This window comes from Mus musculus, chromosome 9, assembly GCF_000001635.26.
Source record: "Mus musculus strain C57BL/6J chromosome 9, GRCm38.p6 C57BL/6J".
Taxonomy (NCBI): domain Eukaryota; kingdom Metazoa; phylum Chordata; class Mammalia; order Rodentia; family Muridae; genus Mus; species Mus musculus.
In genome coordinates this window covers 10,157,207-10,179,227 of record NC_000075.6, presented here as the reverse complement: position 1 = coordinate 10,179,227, position 22,021 = coordinate 10,157,207, and the positions used below count along the sequence as shown (strand labels likewise).

General features: G+C 39.1%; 1 protein-coding gene across 14 annotated transcripts in view; it reads left to right on the top strand.

The window, feature by feature from the left end:
- The window catches only part of Cntn5 (contactin 5), a 1,270,553-nt gene that overhangs the window by 725,548 nt on the left and 522,984 nt on the right, over nt 1-22,021 (top strand). For 12 of the 14 annotated variants that reach the window (XR_003947896.1, XR_003947895.1, XM_017313363.2 and 9 more), the window contains one exon: nt 7,106-7,324. The exons of 1 other annotated variant lie outside the window; for it this stretch is intronic. Coding sequence is in view for 10 of the 13 variants with exons in the window: in XM_017313363.2 (XP_017168852.1) it covers nt 7,106-7,324 (219 nt within the window). In the remaining 3 variants the exon portion in view is untranslated. Of the gene's footprint in view, nt 1-7,105; nt 7,325-10,394; nt 10,461-22,021 lie in introns of those variants that run through there. One more of the 14 variants, XM_030244355.1, reaches the window with a different exon arrangement.

Genomic DNA, 22,021 nt, shown 5'->3' with positions numbered 1-22,021 from the left:
TTTTTTCAAATTGTATTTTGGGTGTTCTATGTTTCTGGGCTAATATCCACTTATCAGTGAGTGCATATCTAATGACTCCTTTTGTGATTGAGTTACCTCACTAAGGATGATATCCTCCAGATACATCCATTTGTCCAAGAATTTCATAAATCCATTGTTTTTAATAGCTGAGTAGTACTCCATTGTGTAAATGAAACACGTTTTCTATATCATTTTTTCTGTTGAGGGGCATCTGGGTTCTTTCAGCTTCTAGCTATTATAAATAAGGCTGCTGTGAACATAGAGGAGCATGTGTTCTTATTACCAGCTGGAACTTCTTCTGGGTATATGCCCAGGAGAGGTATTGCTGGATCTTCCAGTAGTATTATGTCTAATTATCTGAGGAACCTCCAAACTGATTTCCAGAGTGGTTGTACAAGCTTGCAATCCCACCAGCAGTGGAGGAGTGTTCCTCTTTCTCCACATCCTCGCCAGCATCTGCTGTCACCTGAATTTTTGATCTTAGCCATTCTGACTGGTGTGAGGTGTTTAGATTTGTATTTCCCTGATGATTAAGGATGTTGAACATTTTTTCAGGTGCTTCACAGCCATTCGATATTCCTCAGTTGAGAATTTTTTGTTTAGCTCTAAACCCCATTTTAATGGGCTTATTTGAATTTCTGAGGTCCAGCTTCTTGAGCTATTTGTATATATTGGATATTAGTCCCCTATCAGATATGGGATTGGTAAAAATCCTTTCTCAATCTGTTGGTGGTCTTTTTGTCTTATTGACAGTGTCTTTTGCCTTACAGAAGCTTTGCAATTTTATGAGGTCCAATTTGTCAATTCTTGATTTTACAGCACAAGCCATTGCTGTTCTGTTTAGGAATTTTTCCCCTGTGCCCATATCTTCAAGGCTTTTCCCCACTTTCTCCTCTATTAGTGTCTCTAGTATTATATGGAGGTCTTTGATCCACTTATACTTGTGCTTTGTACAGGGAGAAAAGAATGGATCGATTCACATTCTTCTACATGATAACAGCCAGTTGTGCCAGCACCATTTTTTTGAAAATGCTGTCCTTTTTCCACTGGAAGGTTTTAGCTCCCTTGTGAAAGATCAAGTGACCACAGGTGTGTGGATTCATTTCTGGGTCTTCAATTCTATTCCATTGATCTACCTGTCTGTCACTGTACCAGTATGATGATGCAATTTTTATCACAATTGCTCTGTAGTACAGCTTAATGTCAGGGATGGTGATTGACCAGAGGTTCTTTTATTGTTGAGAAGAGTTTTTGCGATCCTAGATATTTTATTTTTCCAGATGAATTAGCAAATTGCCCTTTCTATCTCAGTGAAGAATTGAGTTGGAATTTTGAAGGGGATTGTATTGAACCTGTAGATTGTTTTTGGCAGGATAGCCATTTTTACTATATTAATCCTGCCAATCCATGAGCATGGGAGATCTTTCCATCTTCTGAGATCTTCAATTTCTTTCTTCAGAGAAGTTCTTATCATACAGATCTTTCACTTCCCTAATTGGAGTCACAGCAAGTTATTTTACATTATTTGTGACTATTGTGAAGGGTGTTGTTTCCCTAATTTCTTTCTCAGCCTGTTTATCCTTTGTGTAGAGAAAGGCCATTGATTTGTATGAGTTAACTTTATATCCAGCTACTTCACTGAAGCTGTTTATCAGGTTAAGGAGTTCTCTGGTGGAATTTTTAGGGTCACTTATAATCATATCATCTGCAAATAGGGATATTTTGACTTCTTCCTTTCCAATTTGTATCCCTTTGACCTCTTTTTGTTGTCCAATTGCTCTGGCTAGAACTTCAAGTACTAGATTGAATAGGTAAGGAGAAAGTGGGCAGCCTTGTCTAGTTCCTGATTTTCGTGGGATTGCTTTGGATTTCTCTCCATTTAGTTTGATGTTGGCTACTGGTTTGCTGTAGATTGCTTTTATTATGTTTTTATATGGGGCCTGAATTCCTGATCTTTCCAAGGCTTTTATCATGAAGGGTGTTGCATTTTGCCAAATGCTTTCTCAGCATCATGATCATGTGGTTTTTGTCTTTGAGTTTGTTTATATAGTGAATTACATTGATGGATTTCTGTATATTAAACCATCCCTGCATGAAGCCTACTTGGTCATGATGTGTTCTTTTTGATGTGTTCTTGGATTTCCTTTGTGAGGATTTTATTGAGTATTTTTGCATTGATATTCATAAGGGAAATTTGTCTGAAGTTCTCTTTCTTTGTTGGATCTTTGTGTGGTTTAGGTATCAGAGTAATTGTTGCATATATAAATGAATTGGGTAGAGTACCTTCTGTTTCTATTTTGTGGAATTGTTTGAGAAGATTTGGAATTAGGTCTTCTTTGAAGGTCTGATAGAATTCTGCACTAAACCCATCTGGTCCTGGGCTTTTTGTTTTGGTTGGGAGACTATTGATGACTGCTTCTATTTCTTTAGAGGAAATGTGACTGTTTCCATCATTAATCTGATCCTGATTTAACTTTGGTACCTGGTATCTGTCTAGAAATTTGTTCATTTCGTCCAGGTTTTCAGTTTTGTTGACTATAGCCTTTTGTAGTAGAATCTAATGATGTTTTGGATTTCCTCAGGCTCTGTTGTTATGTTTCCCATTTCATTTTTGATTTTGTTAATTAGGATACTATTCCTGTGCCCTCTAGTTAGTCTGGCTAAGGGTTTATCTATCTTGATGATTTTCTTAAAGAACCAGCTCCTAGTTTGGTTGATTCTTTCAATAGTTCTTTTTGTTTCCACCTGGTTGATTTCAGTCCTGAGTTTGACTATTTCCTGCAGTCTACTTCTCTTGGGTGAATTTGCTTCCTTTAGTTCTAGAGCTTCTAGGTGTGCTGTCAATCTGCTAGTGTATCCTCTCTCTCGTTTCTTTTTGGAGGCACCCAGGGCTATGAATTTTCCTCTTAGGACTGCCTTCTTTGTATCCCATAAGTTTGGGTATGTTGTGGCTTCATTTTCTTTAAACTCTAAAAAGTCTTTAATTTATTTCTTTATTTCATCCTTGACCAAGGAAGCATTGAGTAGAGTGTTGTTCAGTTTCCATGTGAATGGTAGCTTTCTATTATTTATGTTGTTATTGAAGATCAGCCTTAGTCCCCGGTGATCAGATAGGATGCATGGGATAATTTCAATATCTTTGTATCTGTTGAGGCCTGTTTTGTGACCAATTATATAGTTAATTTTGGAGGATATACCATATGGCGCTGAGAAGAAGGTATATCCTTTTGTTTTAGGATAAAATGTTCTGTAGATATTTATTAAATCCATTTGTTTCATAACTTCTGTTAGTGCCCATGTGTTTCTGTTTAGTTTCTGTTTCCAGTATCTGTCCAATGGTGAGTGTGGGGTGATGAAGTCTCCTACTATTATTGTGTGAGGTGCCATGTGTGCTTTGAGCTTTACTAAAGTTTCTTTAATGAGTGTGGCTGCTCTTGTATTTGGAGCATAGATATTCAGAATTGAGAGTTCATCTTGGAAGAATTTAACTTTGATGAGTATGAAGTGCGCCTCCTTGTCTTTTTTGATAACTTTGGTTTAGAAGTCAATTCTATTTGATATTAGGATGGCTACTCCAGCTTGTTTCTTCGGACCATTTGCTTGGAAAATTGTTTTCCAGCCTTTCACTCTGAGGTTGCATCTGTCCTTTTTTCTGAGGTGGGTTTCTTGTAAGCAACAAAATGTTGGGTCCTTTTGTGTAACCAGTCTATTAGTCTATGTCTTTTTATTGTGGAATGGAGTCCATTGATGTTAAGAGAAATTAAAGAAAAGTAATTGTTGCTTCCTGTTATTTTTGTTATTAAAGTTGGGATTCTGTTCTTGTGGCTGTCTTCTTTTAGGTTTGTTGAAGGATTACTTTCTTGCTTTTTCTAGGGTGTAGTTTCTGCCCTTGTGTTGGTTTTTTTCCCTTTATTATCCTTTGAAGGGCTGGATTCGTGGAAAGATATTGTGTGAATTTGGTTTTATCATGGAATACTTTGGTTTCTCCATCTCTGGTAATTGAGAGTTTTGCTGGGTATAGTATCCTGGGCTGGCATTTGTGTTCTCTTGGGGTCTGCATAGAATCTGTTTAGGATCTTCTGGCTTTCATAGTCTCTGGTGAGAAATATGTTGTAATTCTAGTTGGCCTGCCTTTATATTTTACTTGACCTTTTTCCCTTACTGCTTTTAATATTATATCTTTATTTAGTGCATTTGCCGTTCTGATTATTATGTGTTGGAAGGAATTTATTTTCTGGCCCAGTCTATTTGGAGTTCTGTATGCTTCTTGTATGTTCATGGACATCTCTTTCTTTAGGTTGGGTAGTTTTCTTCTATAATTTTGTTGAAGATATTTGCTGGCCCTTTAAGTTGAAAATCTTCATTCTCATCTACTCTTATTTGTAGGTTTGGTCTTCTCATTGTGTCCTTGATTTTCTGGATGTTTTGAGTTAAGATCTTTTTGCAATTTTCATTTTCTTTTATCCTTGTGTCTGTGTTTTCTATGGATACTTCCGTACCTGAGATTCTCTCTTCCATCTCTTGTATTCTGTTGCTGATGCTCGCATCTACGGTTCCTGATTCCTTTCCTAGGATTTCAATCTTCACAAATGTCTCCCTTAGGTTTTTTTTTTAATTGTTTTTACTTCCATTTATAGATATTGAATGGTTTTGTTCAATTCCATCACCTGTTTGTGTTTTCCTGTAATTTTTTCCCCATTTTTATTAGGTATTTAGCTCATTTACATTTCCAATGCTATACCAAAAGTCCCCCATACCCACCCACCCTCACTCCCCTACCCACCCACTCCCCCTTTTTGGCCCTGGCGTTCCCCTGTACTGGGGCATATAAAATTTGCGTGTCCAATGGGCCTCTCTTTCCAGTGATGGCCGACTAGGCCCTCTTTTGATACATATGCAGCTAGAGTCAAGAGCTCCGGGGTACTGGTTAGTTCATAATGTTGTTCCACCTATAGGGTTGCAGATCCCTTTAGCTCCTTGGGTTCTTTCTCTAGCTCCTCTATTGGGAGCCCTGTGATCCATCCATTAGCTGACTGTGAGCATCCACTTCTGTGTTTGCTAGGCCCCGGCATAGTCTCACAAGAGACAGCTACATCTGGGTCCTTTCGATAAAATCTTGCTAGTGTATGCAATGGTGTCAGCGTTTGGATGCTGATTATGGGTGGATCCCTGGATATAGCAGTCTCTACATGGTCCATCCTTTCATCTCAGCTCAAAACTTTGTCTCTGTAACTCCTTCCATGGGTGTTTTGTTCCCAATTCTAAGGAGGGGCATAGTGTCCACACTTCAGTCTTCATTCTTCTTGTGTTTCATGTGTTTAGGAAATTGTATCTTATATCTTGGGAATCCTGTAATTTTTTAGGAATTTTTGTGTTTCTTCTTTAAGGACTTCTACCTGTTTAGCACTGATGTATTTTTCCTGTATTTCTTTAAGTGAGTTGTTAATGTCCTTCTTAAAATCCTCTACCAGCACCTTGAGATATGATTTTTAATACAAGTCTTTCTTTTCAGGTGTGTTGGGTATCCAGTTTTTGCTCTGGTGGGTGTACTGGATTCTGATGATGCCGAGTATTCTTGGTTTCTGTTAGTAAATTTCTTAAGGTTGTCTTTCACCATCTGGTAATCTCTGTTGTTAGATGTTCTAGCTGTCTCTGGCTTGAGCTTTTTCCTCCTGTGATTCTGTTAGCCTCTGTCAGCACTCCTGGGAGTTCAATTCTCTCCAGAGTCCCAGTGGTCTAAGCACTCTCTGCAGGCAAGCTCTCCTCTTACAGAGAAGGTGCCCAGAAGTCTGGAGCCCAGATCCACCTCCTGAGTCCTGGCGTCAGAGCCCTCCCTGGAGGAGGATTCTCCTCTGGCAAGGGATGTGCCCAGGGGTCTGGGTCTCAGCTCCTCCTCCTAGCTGAGGATGAAGGCTAGAAAGGGACACTGCCCCAAAAGCTTTGTTGCTTCTACCACCCATGTGCTCTCCTGCATAGACTGGTCTCAGTGATCCCAAAATTCTGGGTGTGTGAGAGCCTGCCCAGTTCATGCCCATGATGGCACAGGGCTGGAGACACCAGAAGGAATCCCAGCCTCTGGTTGGGTGGGGTTTCTTTGTCCCTGTTCCTGCTCGAACCAGACCCTCTGGGATGCTTTGGAACAGATGTTGTGTTCCACTCACCAGTGATCTCAAGGTCCTGGGTGTGCTGGGGTGCCTGTAACATTGAGAGTCCTCTGGGTACCTTGGGACCCTCCACAGGATTAGCGCCAAAGATGGTGCAGGGCTGACCCTGACAGGAAGGAATCCCAGCCACTGGTCTGACTGGGTTTCTTTGTTCCTGTTCCTATTCCTACTGGAACAAGACCTTCCGGGATTCTTTGTAACAGAAGTGCTTTCCACTCACCAGTGATCTCAAGGTCCTGGGTGTGTCAGGGGGCTTATGGCATGGAGAGTCTTCTGGCAACCTTGGGACCCTCTGTCCTCATTCATGTTTAATAGTCAGTTAAGGACTTCTAGGGACACTGTGGTATAAAGTTCAACATAAACAAGATAAGTATCACTGTAGAAGTTTCTGGTATATCATGATTAGTTTCAGCCAGAGAAGTTCCTATCTCTATGTATTTATTTTTAAGTCTACAAAACAGGAGTGAAAATATTTTTCCAGTTTCATTAATAAAGAAGGCTTTGATATATCCTACATGGTATGGATGAAAACAAACTCAAAATAATCCAAATATTCCTGAAAAAGGGATATGTAAGGTTAGGATTTAAATGTTTCTTCTTTCCTCCCCGAGCTTCACCCTTTATCTTTCCATTCCTCAATCCCTTCTTCATTTCTTCCTCAATATCCTGTCCTCCTTATTTTCCTACCTCTATTTATATTTTTAATGGTAATTTCTTGGAAGAACATATTACAATCAGGAAGGTTTTATAAAATATTTCAGATCCAAACAGGTATCCTTTATCCTTTTCCATTTTTCATTGTAGCATGAATTCAGTTGTAGCAGATTTCCAACAATATAGTCAGAAGAAACAACTTTCAAAAAAAATTCATAAATCAAGGGCCTTAAATTTGAGTCTATATTACTGTTTCTTTTTTATAGATTACTCTGAAGCTCTCTCTGGCCTTTCTACTTCATATGCTGCTTTGCTCAGAATTAAGAAGAGTTCAACCTCACCCTTTGGTTCCAAGTCCAGACCACGGTTCAGCAGTCCTTCATTAGGTACCATCAGTGTTTCTCCACCAAGCTGGCGAGGGGCAGCTCAGCAGTACCACTCCCCAGGCAACCTTTATCACTCCTCAGATGCCTTCAGACAAGATGGTAAGTGCAGAAAAACATACAAAATAGCACCAGTCAGGGAAGGAACCCTTCACACAAGACTGTTAATGAGAAGTCTCAAGCATGCTGCAGCCAGAAAGTTAAAGTTCACTGTACTATAGGGAGAGTTTTGAAGAGGTAGGTCAACCTTGGGAAAGCAAGTAGAGCTCAGAAACACGTGCTCAGTGTGGATAGAGCATTTGCTCTTGTTAACTGGTATACTTAGAAGCAGAGCTTGGGAGATGGACCACTGTGTTCATGAGATACGTTACTCTCTGAGTCTGTAGAACAGATTGCTGTTTGTAAAACTACAAGAGGGTTGAGAATGATCCATGTTTTATAGATGCAGGCAATGGATTTATAATTGCAACTTTGGAAACTGTGATCTAGGAAAGCAAAAGGAGGGGAGCGGGCTGTGGAAGAGAAGAAAAGGCCACTTGGAGGAGCAGCCTGTCAATATTCTTTCTTGGCTTCTGTTCTAAACACTTCCCAAGATTCTTGGTGAAATCAACTGTTAGTTATAGTCACTAACAATATACATTATAACTAAATTTCAGACAATAGTCTGAAAGTGAAAGCACAACTCTTTCTTTTTCTTTTTTATTGGCAATTTGGCAATAAGTATCTGTAGCCTTAAAACAGGTATATTAGGGACTGGAGGGAAGACTCAGTTTTTAAAAATGCTTTTACAGAGCACCTGAGGTTTTTTTCCCAGTACCCACATCAAACAACTCACAATTGCTTATAATTGCAATTCCAAACTCCAGCTCCAGGAGAATGCAATAACTCTGGGTACTTACACACATCTGCACAGACCCACACACAGACATAAACACACACACACACACACACACACACACACACACACACACGCATACTTTAAAATAATGTAAATCTTTAGATAATTGAAATAAACATATCGAGTGTAGTGCTTTTATTCCTAGATTTTTCTTCAGCAAAACAGTGTAAAGTATATTATATATTTTATGAATATATGCTTATATTTCATTTTATTTTTGAGTGATAAATAAATAAGACAGATGTCACACTTAGATATAAGTTAAATTAACAACCACTCTACACTTATTAGCATTATGGACTGAGAAATATCTTCCCCTTGTTCCCAAAACCTGCCATCATTAGACATATCAAGAGAAAAATTGAGGTTAATGAGCAATCCTGCCAATGCTCATTATCTCACTCAATGTTTCAAAGAAATGTGCCAGTTAGATACTGCGGCTTCTGCAGGAATGAAAACGCAGAGGTGGGTGTGCGTCTCTCCCAGGATCACATTATTAATTAGCTGAGTAGTTTTCATTTATGCCTTTACTTATTTTAAGAGAAATATTGAATGATATTCAGCACTGACTGAGGATCAATGAGACATTTGAAGACATATTTTCCAAGAACTTTATTACAAAAATTAAAGTATCAACTTGGGTTGTGTTGTTGTGTGGAGGCAAACTCATTACTCATGATTATACAAATCTTTCCCCTATAAGGCATCCATCCCATTATGCTAGCTTTTGAAGTTTATTAACACAGGGTGATTTGACTTTAAATACATGTTGAATGGCAAAATACCTAACATGTATTTCAAAATTCCCTTTGCATCATATTTAATTTCCTTTTTTTTTCCTGAGCTTTACTTTGAAAGTTTCTTACCTTTATGTAGTGCATTCTCAGTGTTGTCAACACTGCCTGATATAAGCCCACTAACAACCCCTTTAAGCCCCTGATATAAGCCCACTAACAACCAACCCCTTTAAACCCCTGATATAAATTCACTAACAACCCCTTTAAACCCCTGATATAAGCCCACTAACAACCCCTTTAAACCTCCCTTTCCTTTGTAACATCTATGTCTTTTTGTTTTGTTTTGCAATCGCTGAATTTAACCAGTTATCTGTATGGCAATGAACTTGGAACTCACTAGTAAAGACTACTGGGCTCATTAGTGGGTATGCCAATGGCGAGAGTATCATAATCATACAAATATATGTTGGGATCAACTTTTGGAAGGCATTGTTATTTTATGGATTATTTAAAAGGTATTGAGTGTTCAGAAACACAAGCTCTGCATATTTGTCTTAATTACTTTCAAGGTGGTAGATAGCTGTTATATTCTCTTGCAGCTAATAGAAGTTAAAGTACCTTTTAATATAACTAAAATATAGCCAGGAAGTCTGAAGTAAAACAAATGCCAATTATAAAGTTAATAAGCATAAGGACACAAGATACAGGCACGTACCTTCTAAGTGTCTGTTGTAAACACCTCTCTTCTCAGGATGATACCTTTATACCTGCTGTAGGACTGTCCAGTTTTGGACTAAGTAGTAACCAAATATATTAGTCAGGGCTTTCTAGTAAAAGAATAGACTTGCCGTAGAGAGCGAGTGTTATCAAGCAATGAGCAAGCACTTCCTTTTTCCATGTCCTCTTCATAGGTTCCCACTAGAAGGTCTGGTTCAGATTTAAAGTGCTTTTTCCCAACAAAAATGATCCATTCAAGAAAACTCCTCACAGGTATAACCACAGCTTGAGTTAAAAGTTGATTCAAGGTATAGTCATGTTGACCATCAAGCATATCCATCACACCAAGGAACATAAGTCTGGTCAGTTATAAGTCTGCTCAGAACGTCAAATGGAATAGCTTTACTCTTTCTGATGAGAACAGACACACGTTTTCTGCATTGATCTCACTATGACTTTATTGCTTTCTATGACATTTAACTCAAACGTTTCTACAAAAACATTAATAAATTTCATCCTATTCATCACAGTCTGATGAACACAAGTGACAAAGTGCTTTTGTGTATCCACTCTCCTTAGTATCAAGCATGTACACGTGTTGACTAGGATTCTTGTTAAAGTTTAGAGGATGGGACACTGCATCTGTAAAAGGTTCCTATGTTAAAGCCATGCCTCTGTGCCTTGGATTGAGTGAAACTCAAGTCTCTAGTCTGGGACCCAAATGAATGTAATTGTAGTATAAGCCACATTTTAGAATGTCCAAGGGAACATTGTAACGACTTTCCCCTGACTCCTGCTTTCTCATCTGACTATTTGATAGATCTCAGCTGGATGTGACTTTGAATTCTTCCTTCTGGACAAGAGTCTGACATATGGCTTTTGTCAGGTAATTCCCTTTAGCTTTGATAGAGAGTAAACCTGAGGTTGACACGTTCTTGTGAAAAATGAGAAAAGTAAAAGAGCCTGAAAAGGGAGCCATCCGGATCCTGATCCGAGTCAAGCCAGGAGGATGCGGCACAGGGCTGTTTGTTTGTTTTTGTTTGTTTGTTTTAATAAATCTACACTTGAGGTTTCCTGGAAAAAAAATGGAGAAACAGTTTAACTCTGTATTAAACATCCAGCTGAAACTTACACACAGATACAAGCAAGTTTAAAGTATGTTCATTGCAGCATATGCGTAGAAATAGACACTGGAAAACTTGTATACTTTTTCTACCCCATGGAAAACTAAGTATTTAAAATGAATAATTTAATTATTAAATTAATAATTCAACTAATGGATATACATCATAATATAATGGTGATTTATAAAGGTATTATATCATCTCCTTGAAGTGATTAAAATGTGGTATTCTGAGATGTGAGATGGTTCAGCCTGAAAGAGAGCTGGCTGCTCTTCCAGAGGACTGTGTCTATTTCCCAGCACTTATATCTAGAATCTCAGTCACTGGTAACTCCAATTATAGGGGATCCAACACCCTCTTCTAACTCTGGGAATCACAAACTAAAGTTTCATACAATAGCTAAATTTATTCTCAGACTCAGAAAATTTATACTCTGAGGGTAAATCACAATCACATGAGTAAAGTTTACAATGGCAAGGACAAGCCCCACATGGCAAAATGATGCTTTTCCAGTAGAAGCATATAAACAAATAAAAACAGCAAGTTTTAATGAATAATCTGAAGTAATCTCGCTCTTAATGGATACATCAGGAGTCAGAAACAAATTATAAGAGCAATTCCATTATTCTGAAAAGAATTGAGGTCACAAGACTCTTGTCTTGTTTTCTTGGCCTTTCCTCACAAAACTTGCATGATTCCATTCTTGGACAGGTTTTCTGATACCTGGGTCCAATTTCTGGTGTCAAAAAAGAATCTGAACTGAATATGTAGATAACAGTAGGTTTCTAAAGTGACTCACAGTTATCCCTCAGTCCTTTTGTTTAATATCCCCCATTCCACCCCCAGCCCCTCCTCCGCCCCAAACACATAATCATAGCTATGAGATGTCTACTAGAGAACTGGCTATACAGAAGTACAGAACCTGACTACTAACATTGTATCACAACAGACTCTAGTGTGGTATGCATGTTGGGGTCCAGCTATGGTTCCACTTCTTCCCTCTTAGGGTGTCCAGATGCTGCTGCACACCAGGCTGAGAGGATGAAACACAGTTCAGCGGGGGCAGGGGGCAGGGAGAAGGCTTCTCTGATGATGGTCTTCACTTAAACAGCTCTCTGAGATGATCTTAGCTTGTGTGCCTTCCTTTACTCATGGTGAGCTTGTACAATATGTTTTACTGGGGTGAGCTAGGGATATATAGGGATATATATATCCACATTTGTATGGCGAGGCATTCCAGGAGTCTCAGGTACTTGCTGGGAAAGAGGAAGTTGAGCTTGTAAGTTTACCAAGTGCTTTGTGACCTTCCCCAGGTAGAGGGTGTGGATCTCCAGACAAAGTCAAAGAAGGGAAGCCCTGCTGGTAAAGGGAGTCCTCCTGTTTTTGGAGCTCAAAGGCACTGTGTGTTCCTGGTAGGCTATAGCTTTAATTTGCAGCAGTTCCTCTGCTTCTCTCTCCCTCTTTGGTTGTATTGTTTCTCTTGCTGAAAGAGGTCAACTGATCCTGAGAACTGTACATCAGTTAAGACAGTTAAGAGTAAGCTACAGCATCCAAAACCTCGTCAGGAACTCAATCATGGGGAGCAACCAGTAGAGGATGTTCACAAGTGGATCTATAAATGTTATTTCACTGGGATCCATGTCTTATCAGCCTTGTGAAAGGCATCAAGTCTGAGGAGGGCCAGGATAAACCTTCATTGGTTTCCAAAACCAAGGATACAGTGTTGAAATAAACCGTTGCTTTTCTTCATTTTGTGGGTGCTGTCCCTTCCTGACTACACTTCTCTATTCTCCTCTGTAGATTATGCTCATACTTTCATACTGGAAAAGCTTCATACATTTCATCTATTTTAATTTTCTGTGTCATCTTGTGATCATTCCTACATCTGGGTACATTTTTTTAGGCAGCCAATCCCTAAAGTCAGCCAAGAGTTGTTTATTCAGAACTTAATTATGCATTCTTTTTGTTCTCCTTAATATTCTGTGCAAAACCTACTTTTTAGTTCTATTTGTTACTTTAGCAGATGCTGCAGAAAAGAAAAAAAGCAAATGTTGCAAGTTAAAGAGATAAAATTATTCTTCCTACTGTTTTACTTAATCATCTACATCAAATGTGCTAAACTTTATCTGATTAAAATTGTGAAGTGTTTAAAACACAAAGGAAATTTTGTGACTACATATTAGCTTTATTAAATTTTAACATTTTGCCCACCTTAGTACTGTTTTTAAAGATTTAGTTATTTTATTTTATTTTATTTTATTTTATTTTATTTTATTTTATTTTATTTTATTTTATTTTATGTGTATGAATGATTTTCCTTTAAGTATGTGTGTTACTATATATGCCTTGGGAATCAAAAGAGGATGTCAGATTCCCTGGAGCTGGAGCTGCAAATGAGTGTCAGCAGCCCTGTGGGTGCTGGGAACTGAATTCTGATCTTCTGCAAGAGAAATACGATTAAAGGACAATGCTTTCATTTACACAGTGGCCCTGAGAATGTTAAGGAGAGTGCCAATCACTGGGATACAACAGACTGTTGACTATCATAGCAGATACTGTGAATTTTGTTTGTAAGAAATTAGAAAAAAATAACCTCACTGGTATTTTTTCATGCAAGATATTTTTAGTATAATAACTGTATTAATGTGAAACAGTACAAATTATACTCAGTTCACTAACTTGGTGAGTACTTTGAAAGAGTGAGTACTTTAAAACCATAATACCCAATACTTTGATGTTTGGTTGACCAATATTATACACCCAGATAAAGATATGTTTTAAGTTATTACATTAATGGGGGTTATATGACAAATTAAAAACAAATTAGTCATTAACTCTTTTTGTCATCTGTCATAATTTCTTCTGGGATGCTACATATTTAATTAAGTAATATTTTGGATATATTATTTCATACTTATGTGTCCTATTAGATTCTTTTACTTTTTTCAATTTTTTATTAGATATTTTCTTCATTTACATTTCAAATGCTATCATGAAATTCCCTATACCCTTCCCCCACCCTGCACCCCTACCCACCCACTCCCACCTTCTTGGCCCTGGCTTTCCCCTGTACTGGGGCATATAAAGTTTGCAAGACGAGGGGCCTCTCTTCCCAATGATGGCCGACTATGCCATCTTCTGCTACATAAGCAGCTGGAGACACAAGATCTGGGGGTACTGGTTAGATCATATTGTTGTGCCACCTTTGGGGTTGCAGACCCCTTAAGCTCCTTGGGTACTTTCTCTAGCTCCTCCATTTGGGGCCTTTTGTTCCATCCTATAGATGACTGTGAGCATCAACTTCTGTATTTGCCAGGCACTGGCAAATTTACACTAGACAGTTTTATCAGGGTCCATTCAGCAAAATCTTGTTTGCATGTGCAATAGTGTCTGCGTTTGGTGGCATATTATAGGATGGATCCCCAGGTGGGGTTGTCTATGTATGGCCCATCCTTTCGTCTCAGCATCAAACTTTGTCTCTGTAACTCCTTCCATGAGTATTTTGTTCCCTGTTCTAAGGAGGAATGAAATATCCACACTTTGGTCTTCCTTCTTCTTGAGTTTTTTTGTGTTTTGCAAATTGTATCTTGGGTATTCTGAGTTTCTGGGATTCACGTATCAGTGAGTGCATATCATGTGAGTTCTTTTGAGATCAGGTTATCTCACTCAGGATGATATCCTCCAGATACATACATTTGCCCAAGAATTTCATAAATTCATTGATTTTAATAGCTGAGTAGTACTCCATTGTGTAAATGTACCATATTTTCTGTATCCATTCCTCTGTTGACGGACATCTGGGTTCTTTCCAGCCTCTGGCTATTATAAATAAGGCTGCTATGAACATAGTGGAACATGTGTCCTTCTTACCAGTTGGAACATCTTCTGGGTATATGCTCAAGAAAGGTATTGTTGGATCTTTCGGGAGTACTATGTCCAATTTTCTGAGGAACTGCCAGATTGATTTCCAACAATGGAGGAGTGTTCCTCTTTCTCCATATCCTTGCCAGCATCTGCTGTTACCTGAATTTCTGATCTTAGCCATTCTGACTGGTGTGAGGTGGAATCTCAGGGTTGTTTTGATTTGCATTTCCCTAAAGATTAAGGATGTTGAACATTTTTTCAGGTGCTTTTCAGCCATTCGATATTCCTCAGTTGAGAATTTTTTCTTTAGCTCTGGGCCCCATTTTTTAACTTGGGTTATTTAATTTTCTGGAGTCCATCTTCTTGAGTTCTTTTTCTATATTGGATATTAGTCCCCTATCTGATTTAGGATTAGTAGATCCTTTTGCAATCTCTTGGTGGCCTTTCTGTCTTACTGACATTGTCTTTTGCCATGCAGAAGGTTTGCAATTTTATGAGGTCCCATTTGTCAATTATTGATGTTACAGTACAAGCCATTGCTGTTCTATACAGGAATTTTTCCCCTGTGCTCATATCTTTGAGGTGTTTCCCTACTTTCTCCTCTATAACTTTCAGTGTCTCTGGTTTTATGTGGAGTTCTTTGATCCATTTAGAATTAACATTAGTACAAGGAGATAATAATGGATCAATTTGCATTCTTCTACATGATAACTGCCAGTTGTGCCAGCACCATTTGTTGAAAATGCTGTCTTTTTTCCTCTGGATGGTTTTAGTTCCCTTGTCATAGATCAAGTGACCATAGGTGTGTGGGTTCATTTCTGGGATCTTCATTTCTTTTTTTTTTTTTTTCCATTCTTTATTAGGTATTTAGCTCATTTACATTTCCAATGCTATACCAAAAGTCCCCCATACCCACCCACCCCCACTCCCCTACCCACCCACTCCCCCTTTTTGGCCCTGGCTTTCCCCTGTACTGAGGCATATAAAGTTTGCAAGTCCAATGGGCCTCTCTTTCCAGTGATGGCCAACTAGGCCATCTTTTGATACATATGCAGCTAGAGTCAAGAGCTCTGGGGTACTGGTTAGTTCATAATGTTGTTCCACCTATAGGGTTGCAGATCCCTTTAGCTCCTTGGGTACTTTCTCTAGCTCCTCCATTGGGAGCCCTGTGATCCATCCATTAGCTGACTGTAAGCATCCACTTCTGTGTTTGCTAGGCCCCGGCATAGTCTCACAAGAGACAGCTACATCTGGGTCCTTTCGATAAAATCTTGCTAGTGTATGCAATGGTGTCAGCGTTTGGATGTTGATTATGGGGTGGATCCCTGGATATGGCAGTCTCTACATGGTCCATCCTTTCATCTCAGCTCCAAACTTTGTCTCTGTAACTCCTTCCATGGGTGTTTTGTTCCCACTTCTAAGGAGGGGCATAGTGTCCACACTTCAGTCTTCATTTTTCTTGAGTTTCATGAGTTTAGGAAATTGTATCTTATATCTTGGGTATCCTAGGTTTTGGGCTAATATCCACTTATCAGTGAGTACATATTGTGTGAGTTCTTTTGTGAATGTGTTACCTCACTCAGGGTGATGCCCTCCAGGTCCATCCATTTGGCTAGGAATTTAATAAATTCATTCTTTTTAATAACTGAGTAGTACTCCATTGTGTAGATGTACCACATTTTCTGTATCCATTCCTCTGTTGAGGGGCATCTGGGTTCTTTCCAGCTTCTGGCTATTATAAATAAGGCTGCTATGAACATAGTGGAGCATGTGTCCTTCTTACCAGTTGGGGCATCTTCTGGATATATGCCCAGGAGAGGTATTGCTGGATCCTCTGGTAGTACTATGTCCAATTTTCTGAGGAACCGCCAGACTGATTTCCAGAGTGGTTGTACAAGCCTGCAATCCCACCAACAATGGAGGAGTGTTCCTCTTTCTCCACATCCTAGCCAGCATCTGCTGTCACCTGAATTTTTGATCTTAGCCATTCTGACTGGTGTGAGGTGGAATCTCATGGTTGTTTTGATTTGCATTTTCCTGATGATTAAGGATGTTGAACATTTTTTCAGGTGCTTCTCTGCCATTCGGTATTCCTCAGGTGAGAATTTTTTGTTCAGTTCTGAGCCCCATTTTTTAATGGGGTTATTTGATTTTCTGAAGTCCACCTTCTTGAGTTCTTTATATATGTTGGATATTAGTCCCCTATCTGATTTAGGATAGGTAAAGATCCTTTCCCAATCTGTTGGTGGTCTTTTTGTCTTATTGACGGTGTCTTTTGCCTTGCAGAAACTTTGGAGTTTCATTAGGTCCCATTTGTCAATTCTCGATCTTACAGCACAAGCCATTGCTGTTCTGTTCAGGAATTTTTCCCCATGTGCCCATATCTTCAAGGCTTTTCCCCACTTTCTCCTCTATAAGTTTCAGTGTCTCTGGTTTTATGTGAAGTTCCTTGATCCACTTAGATTTGACCTTAGTACAAGGAGATAATTATGGATCGATTCGCATTCTTCTACATGATAAGAGCCAGTTGTGCCAGCACCAATTGTTGAAAATGCTGTCTTTCTTCCACTGGATGTTTTTAGCTCCCTTGTGGAAGATCAAGTGACCATAGGTGTGTGGGTTCATTTCTGGGTCTTCAATTCTGTTCTATTGGTCTACTTGTCTGTCTCTATACCAGTACCATGCAGTTTTTATCACAATTGCTCTGTAGTAAAGCTTTAGGTCAGGCAGGGTGATTCCACCAGAGGTTCTTTTATCCTTGAGAAGAGTTTTTGCTATCCTAGGTTTTTTGTTATTCCAGATGAATTTGCAAATTGCTCCTTCTAATTCGTTGAAGAATTGAGTTGGAATTTTGATGGGGATTGCATTGAATCTGTAGATTGCTTTTGGCAAGATAGCCATTTTTACAATGTTGATCCTGCCAATCCATGAGCATGGGAGATCTTTCCATCTTCTGAGATCTTCTTTAATTTCTTTCTTCAGAGACTTGAAGTTTTTATCATACAGATCTTTCACTTCCTTAGTTAGAGTCACGCCGAGATATTTTATATTATTTGTGACTATTGAGAAGGGTGTTGTTTCCCTAATTTCTTTTAAGCCTGTTTATTCCTTGTGTAGAGAAAGGCCATTGACTTGTTTGAGTTTATTTTATATCCAGCTACTTCACCGAAGCTGTTTATCAGGTTTAGGAGTTCTCTGGTGGAATTTTTAGGGTCACTTATATATACTATCATATCATCTGCAAAAAGTGATATTTTGACTTCCTCTTTTCCAATTTGTATCCCCTTGATCTCCTTTTGTTTTCAAATTGCTCTGGCTTATTCTTCAAGTACGATGTTGAAAAGGTTGGGAGAAAGTGGGCAGCCTTGTCTAGTCCCTGATTTTAGTGGGATTGCTTCCAGCTTCTCTCCATTTACTTTGATGTTGGCTACTGGTTTGCTGTAGATTGCTTTTATCATGTTTAGGTATGGGCCTTGAATTCCTGATCTTTCCAACACTTTTATCATGAATGGGTGTTGGATCTTGTCAAATGCTTTTTCTGCATCTAAGGAGATGATCATGTGGTTTTGTCTTTGAGTTTGTTATATAATGGATTACATTGATGGATTTTCGTATATTAAACCATCACTGCATCCCTGGAATAAAACCTACTTGGTCAGGATCGGTGATTGCTTTAATGTGTTCTTGGATTCGGTTAGCGAGAATTTTATTGAGGATTTTTGCATCGATATTCATAAGGAAATTGGTCTGAAAAACTCTATCTTTGTTGGATCTTTCTGTGGTTTAGGTATCAGAGTAATAGTGGCTTCATAAAATGAGTTGGGTAGAGTACCTTCTACTTCTATTTTGTGAAATAGATTGTGCAGAACTGGAATTAGGTCTTCTTTGAAGGTATGATAGAACTCTGCACTAAACCCATCCGGTCATGGGCTTTTTTTGGCTGGGAGACTATTAATAACTGCTTCTATTTCTTTAGGGGATATGGGACTATTTAGCTGGTCAACTCATCCTGATTCAACTTTGGTACCTGGTATCTGTCCAGAAATTTGTCCATTTCGTCCAGGTTTTCCAGTTTTGTTGAGTATAGCCTTTTGTAGAAAGATCTGATGGTGTTTTGGATTTCTTCAGGATCTGTTGTTATGTCTCCCTTTTCATTTCTGATTTTGTTAATTAGGATGTTGTCCCTGTGCCCTCTAGTGAGTCTAGCTAAGGGTTTATCTATCTTGTTTATTTTCTCAAAGAACCAACTCCTCTTTGGTTAATTCTTTGAATAGTTCTTCTTGTTTCCACTTGGTTGATTTCACCCCTGAGTTTGATTATTTCCTGCCTTCTACTCCTCTTGGGTTAATTAGCTTCCTTTTTTTCTAGAGCTTTTAGATGTGTTGTCAAGCTGCTAGTATGTGCTCTCTCCCGTTTCTTCTTGGAGGCACTCAGAGCTATGAGTTTCCCTCTTAGAAGGTAATTGTTGCTTCTTTTTATTTTTGTTGTTAGGGTTGGCATTCTGTTCTTGTGGCTGTCTTCTTTTCGGTTTGTTGAGGGATTACTTTCTTGCTTGTTCTAGGGCATGATTTCCGTCCTTGTATTGCTTCTTTTCTGTTATTATCCTTTGAAGGGCTGGATTCGTGGAAAGATATTGTGTGAATTTGGTTTTGTCGTGGAATACTTTGGTTTCTCCATCTATGGTATTTGAGAGTTTGGCCGGTCATAGTAGCCTGGGCTGGCATTTGTGTTCTCTTAGTGTCTGTATAACATCTGTCCAGGCTCTTCTGGCTTTCATAGTCTCTGGTGAAAAATCTGGTGTAATTCTGATAGGCCTTCCTTTATATGTTACTTGACCTTTCTCCCTTACTGCTTTTAATATTCTATCTTTATTTAGTGCATTTGTTGTTCTGATTATTATGTGTTGGGAGGAATTTCTTTTCTGGTCCAGTCTATTTGGAGTTCTGTAGGCTTCTTGTATGATCATGGGCATTTCTTTCTTTATGTTTGGGAAGTTTTCTTCTATTATTTTGTTGAAGATATTAGCTGGCCCTTTAAGTTGAAAATCTTCATTCTCATCAATTCCTATTATTCGTAGGTTTGGTCTTCTCATTGTGTCCTGGATTTCCTGGATGGTTTGAGTTAGGATCCTTTTGCATTTTGTATTTTCTTTGACTGTTGTGTCGATGTTCTCTATGGAATCTTCTGCACCTGAGATTCTCTCTTCCATTTCTTGTATTCTGTTGCTGATGCTCTCATCTATGGTTCCAGATCTCTTTCCTAGGGTTTCTATCTCCAGTGTTGCCTCGCTTTGGGTTTTCTTTATTTTGTTTACTTCCCCTTTTAGTTCTAGTATGGTTTTGTTCATTTCCATCACCTGTTTGGATGTGTTTTCCTGTTTTTCTTTAAGGACTTCTACCTGTTTGGTTGTGTTTTCCTGCTTTTCTTTAAGGGCCTGTAACTCTTTAGCAGTGCTCTCCTGTAATTCTTTAAGTGACTTATGAAAGTCCTTCTTGATGTCCTCTATCATCATCATGAGAAATGTTTTTAAATCTGTGTCTAGATTTTCGGTTGTGTTGGGGTGCCCAGGACTAGGTGGGGTGGGAGTGCTGCGTTCTGACGATGGTGAGTGGTCTTGATTTCTGTTAGCAGGATTCTTACGTTTGCCTTTCGCCATCTGGTAATCTCTGAAGCTAGCTGTTATAGTTGTCACTTTTAAGAGCTTGTTCTTCAGGTGACTCTGTTAGCCTCTATAAGCAGACCTGGGAGGGTAGCTCTCTCCTTAGTTTCAGTGGGCAGAGTATTCTCTGCAGGCAAGCTCTCTTCTTGCAGGGAAGGTACCCAGATATTTGGTGTTCGAACCGGCCTCCTGGCAGAAGTTGTGCTCCACTCGCTAGAGGTCTTAGGATCCCGTGTGGATTCCTGTGTGGGCCCTTGCAGGTGTCAGGTGACTCCACTGGCAAGGTACCTCAGTGCTCGAGTGGAGTGGGAGGGACTTGTGCCCCAGGTCAGGCCCGGGTAGTCTGCTTCCCTATTTCCTGCAGTCTCAGATTCCGCGCCATTGGATTGGGGCATGTGCTGTGTTCCACTCATCAGAGGGCTTAGGATCCCGTGGGGAATCCTGTGTGGGCCCTTGCGGGTGTCTCGTGAGTCTGCTGGCAAGGTAGCCCGGGGCTCGAGTCAGGATCTTCAATTCTATTCCATTGATCTACCTGTCTCTCGCTGTACCAGTACCATGGAGATGTTATCACAATTGCTCTGTAGTACAGCTTGAGGTCAGGCATGGTGATTACCCCACAGATACTTTTATCCTTGAGAAGAGATTTTGCTATCCTAGGTTTTTTGTTATTCCAGATGAATTTGCAAATTGCCCTTTCTATCTCAGTAAAAACTTGAGTTGGAATGTTGAAGGGGATTGTATTGAATCTGTAGATTGCCTTCAGCAGGATAGCCATTTTTACTATATTAATCCTGCCAATCCCTGAGCATGGGAGATCTTTCCATTTTCAGAGATCTTCAATTTCTTTCTTCAGAGACTTGAAGTTCTTATCTTACTGATCTTTCACTTCCTTAGTTAGAGTAAGACCAAGGTATTTTATATTATTTGTGACTATTGAGAAGGGTGTTGTTTCCCTAATTTCTTTCTCAGCCTGTTTATCCTGTGTGTAGAGAAAGGCCATTGATTTGTATGAGTTAATTTTATATCCAGCTACTTCACTGAAGCTGTTTATCAGGTTAAGGAGTTCTCTGGTGGAATTTTTAGGGTCACTTATATATACTATCATATCACCTGGAAATAGTGATATTCTGACTTCTTCTTTTCCAATTTGTATCCCCTTGATCTCCTTTTTTTTGTCGAATTGCTCTGCTAGGACTTCAAGTACTATATTAAATAGGTTGGGAGAAAGTGGGCAGCCTTGTCTAGTCCATGATATTAGTGGGATCGCTTCCAGCTTCTCTCCATTTGCTTTGATGTTGGCTACTGGTTTACTGTAGATTGTTTTTATTATGTATAAATACATGCCTTGAATTCCCGATTTTTCCAAGGCTTTTATCACGAAGGGGTGTTGGATTTTTCACATGTTTTCTCAGCATCTAACGAGATAATCATGTGATTTTTGTCTTTGAGTTTGTTTATATAGTGGATTATGTTGAAGGGTTTCCATATATTAAACCATCCCTGCATCCCTGGATTGAAGCCTACGTGACAATGATGGATGATTGTTTTGATGTGTTCTTGGATTCGGTTAGGGAGAATTTTATTGAGTATTTTTGCATCTATTGTTCATAAGGGAAATTGGTCTGAAGTTCTCTATCCTTGCTGGGTCTTTATGTGGTTTAGGTATCAGAGTAATTGTGGCTTCATATAATGAATTGGGTAGAGTGCCTTTTGTTTCTATTTTGTGGAATAGTTTGAGAAGAACTAGAATTAGGTCTTCTTTGAAGATCTGATAAAACTCTGCATTAAACTCATCTGGTC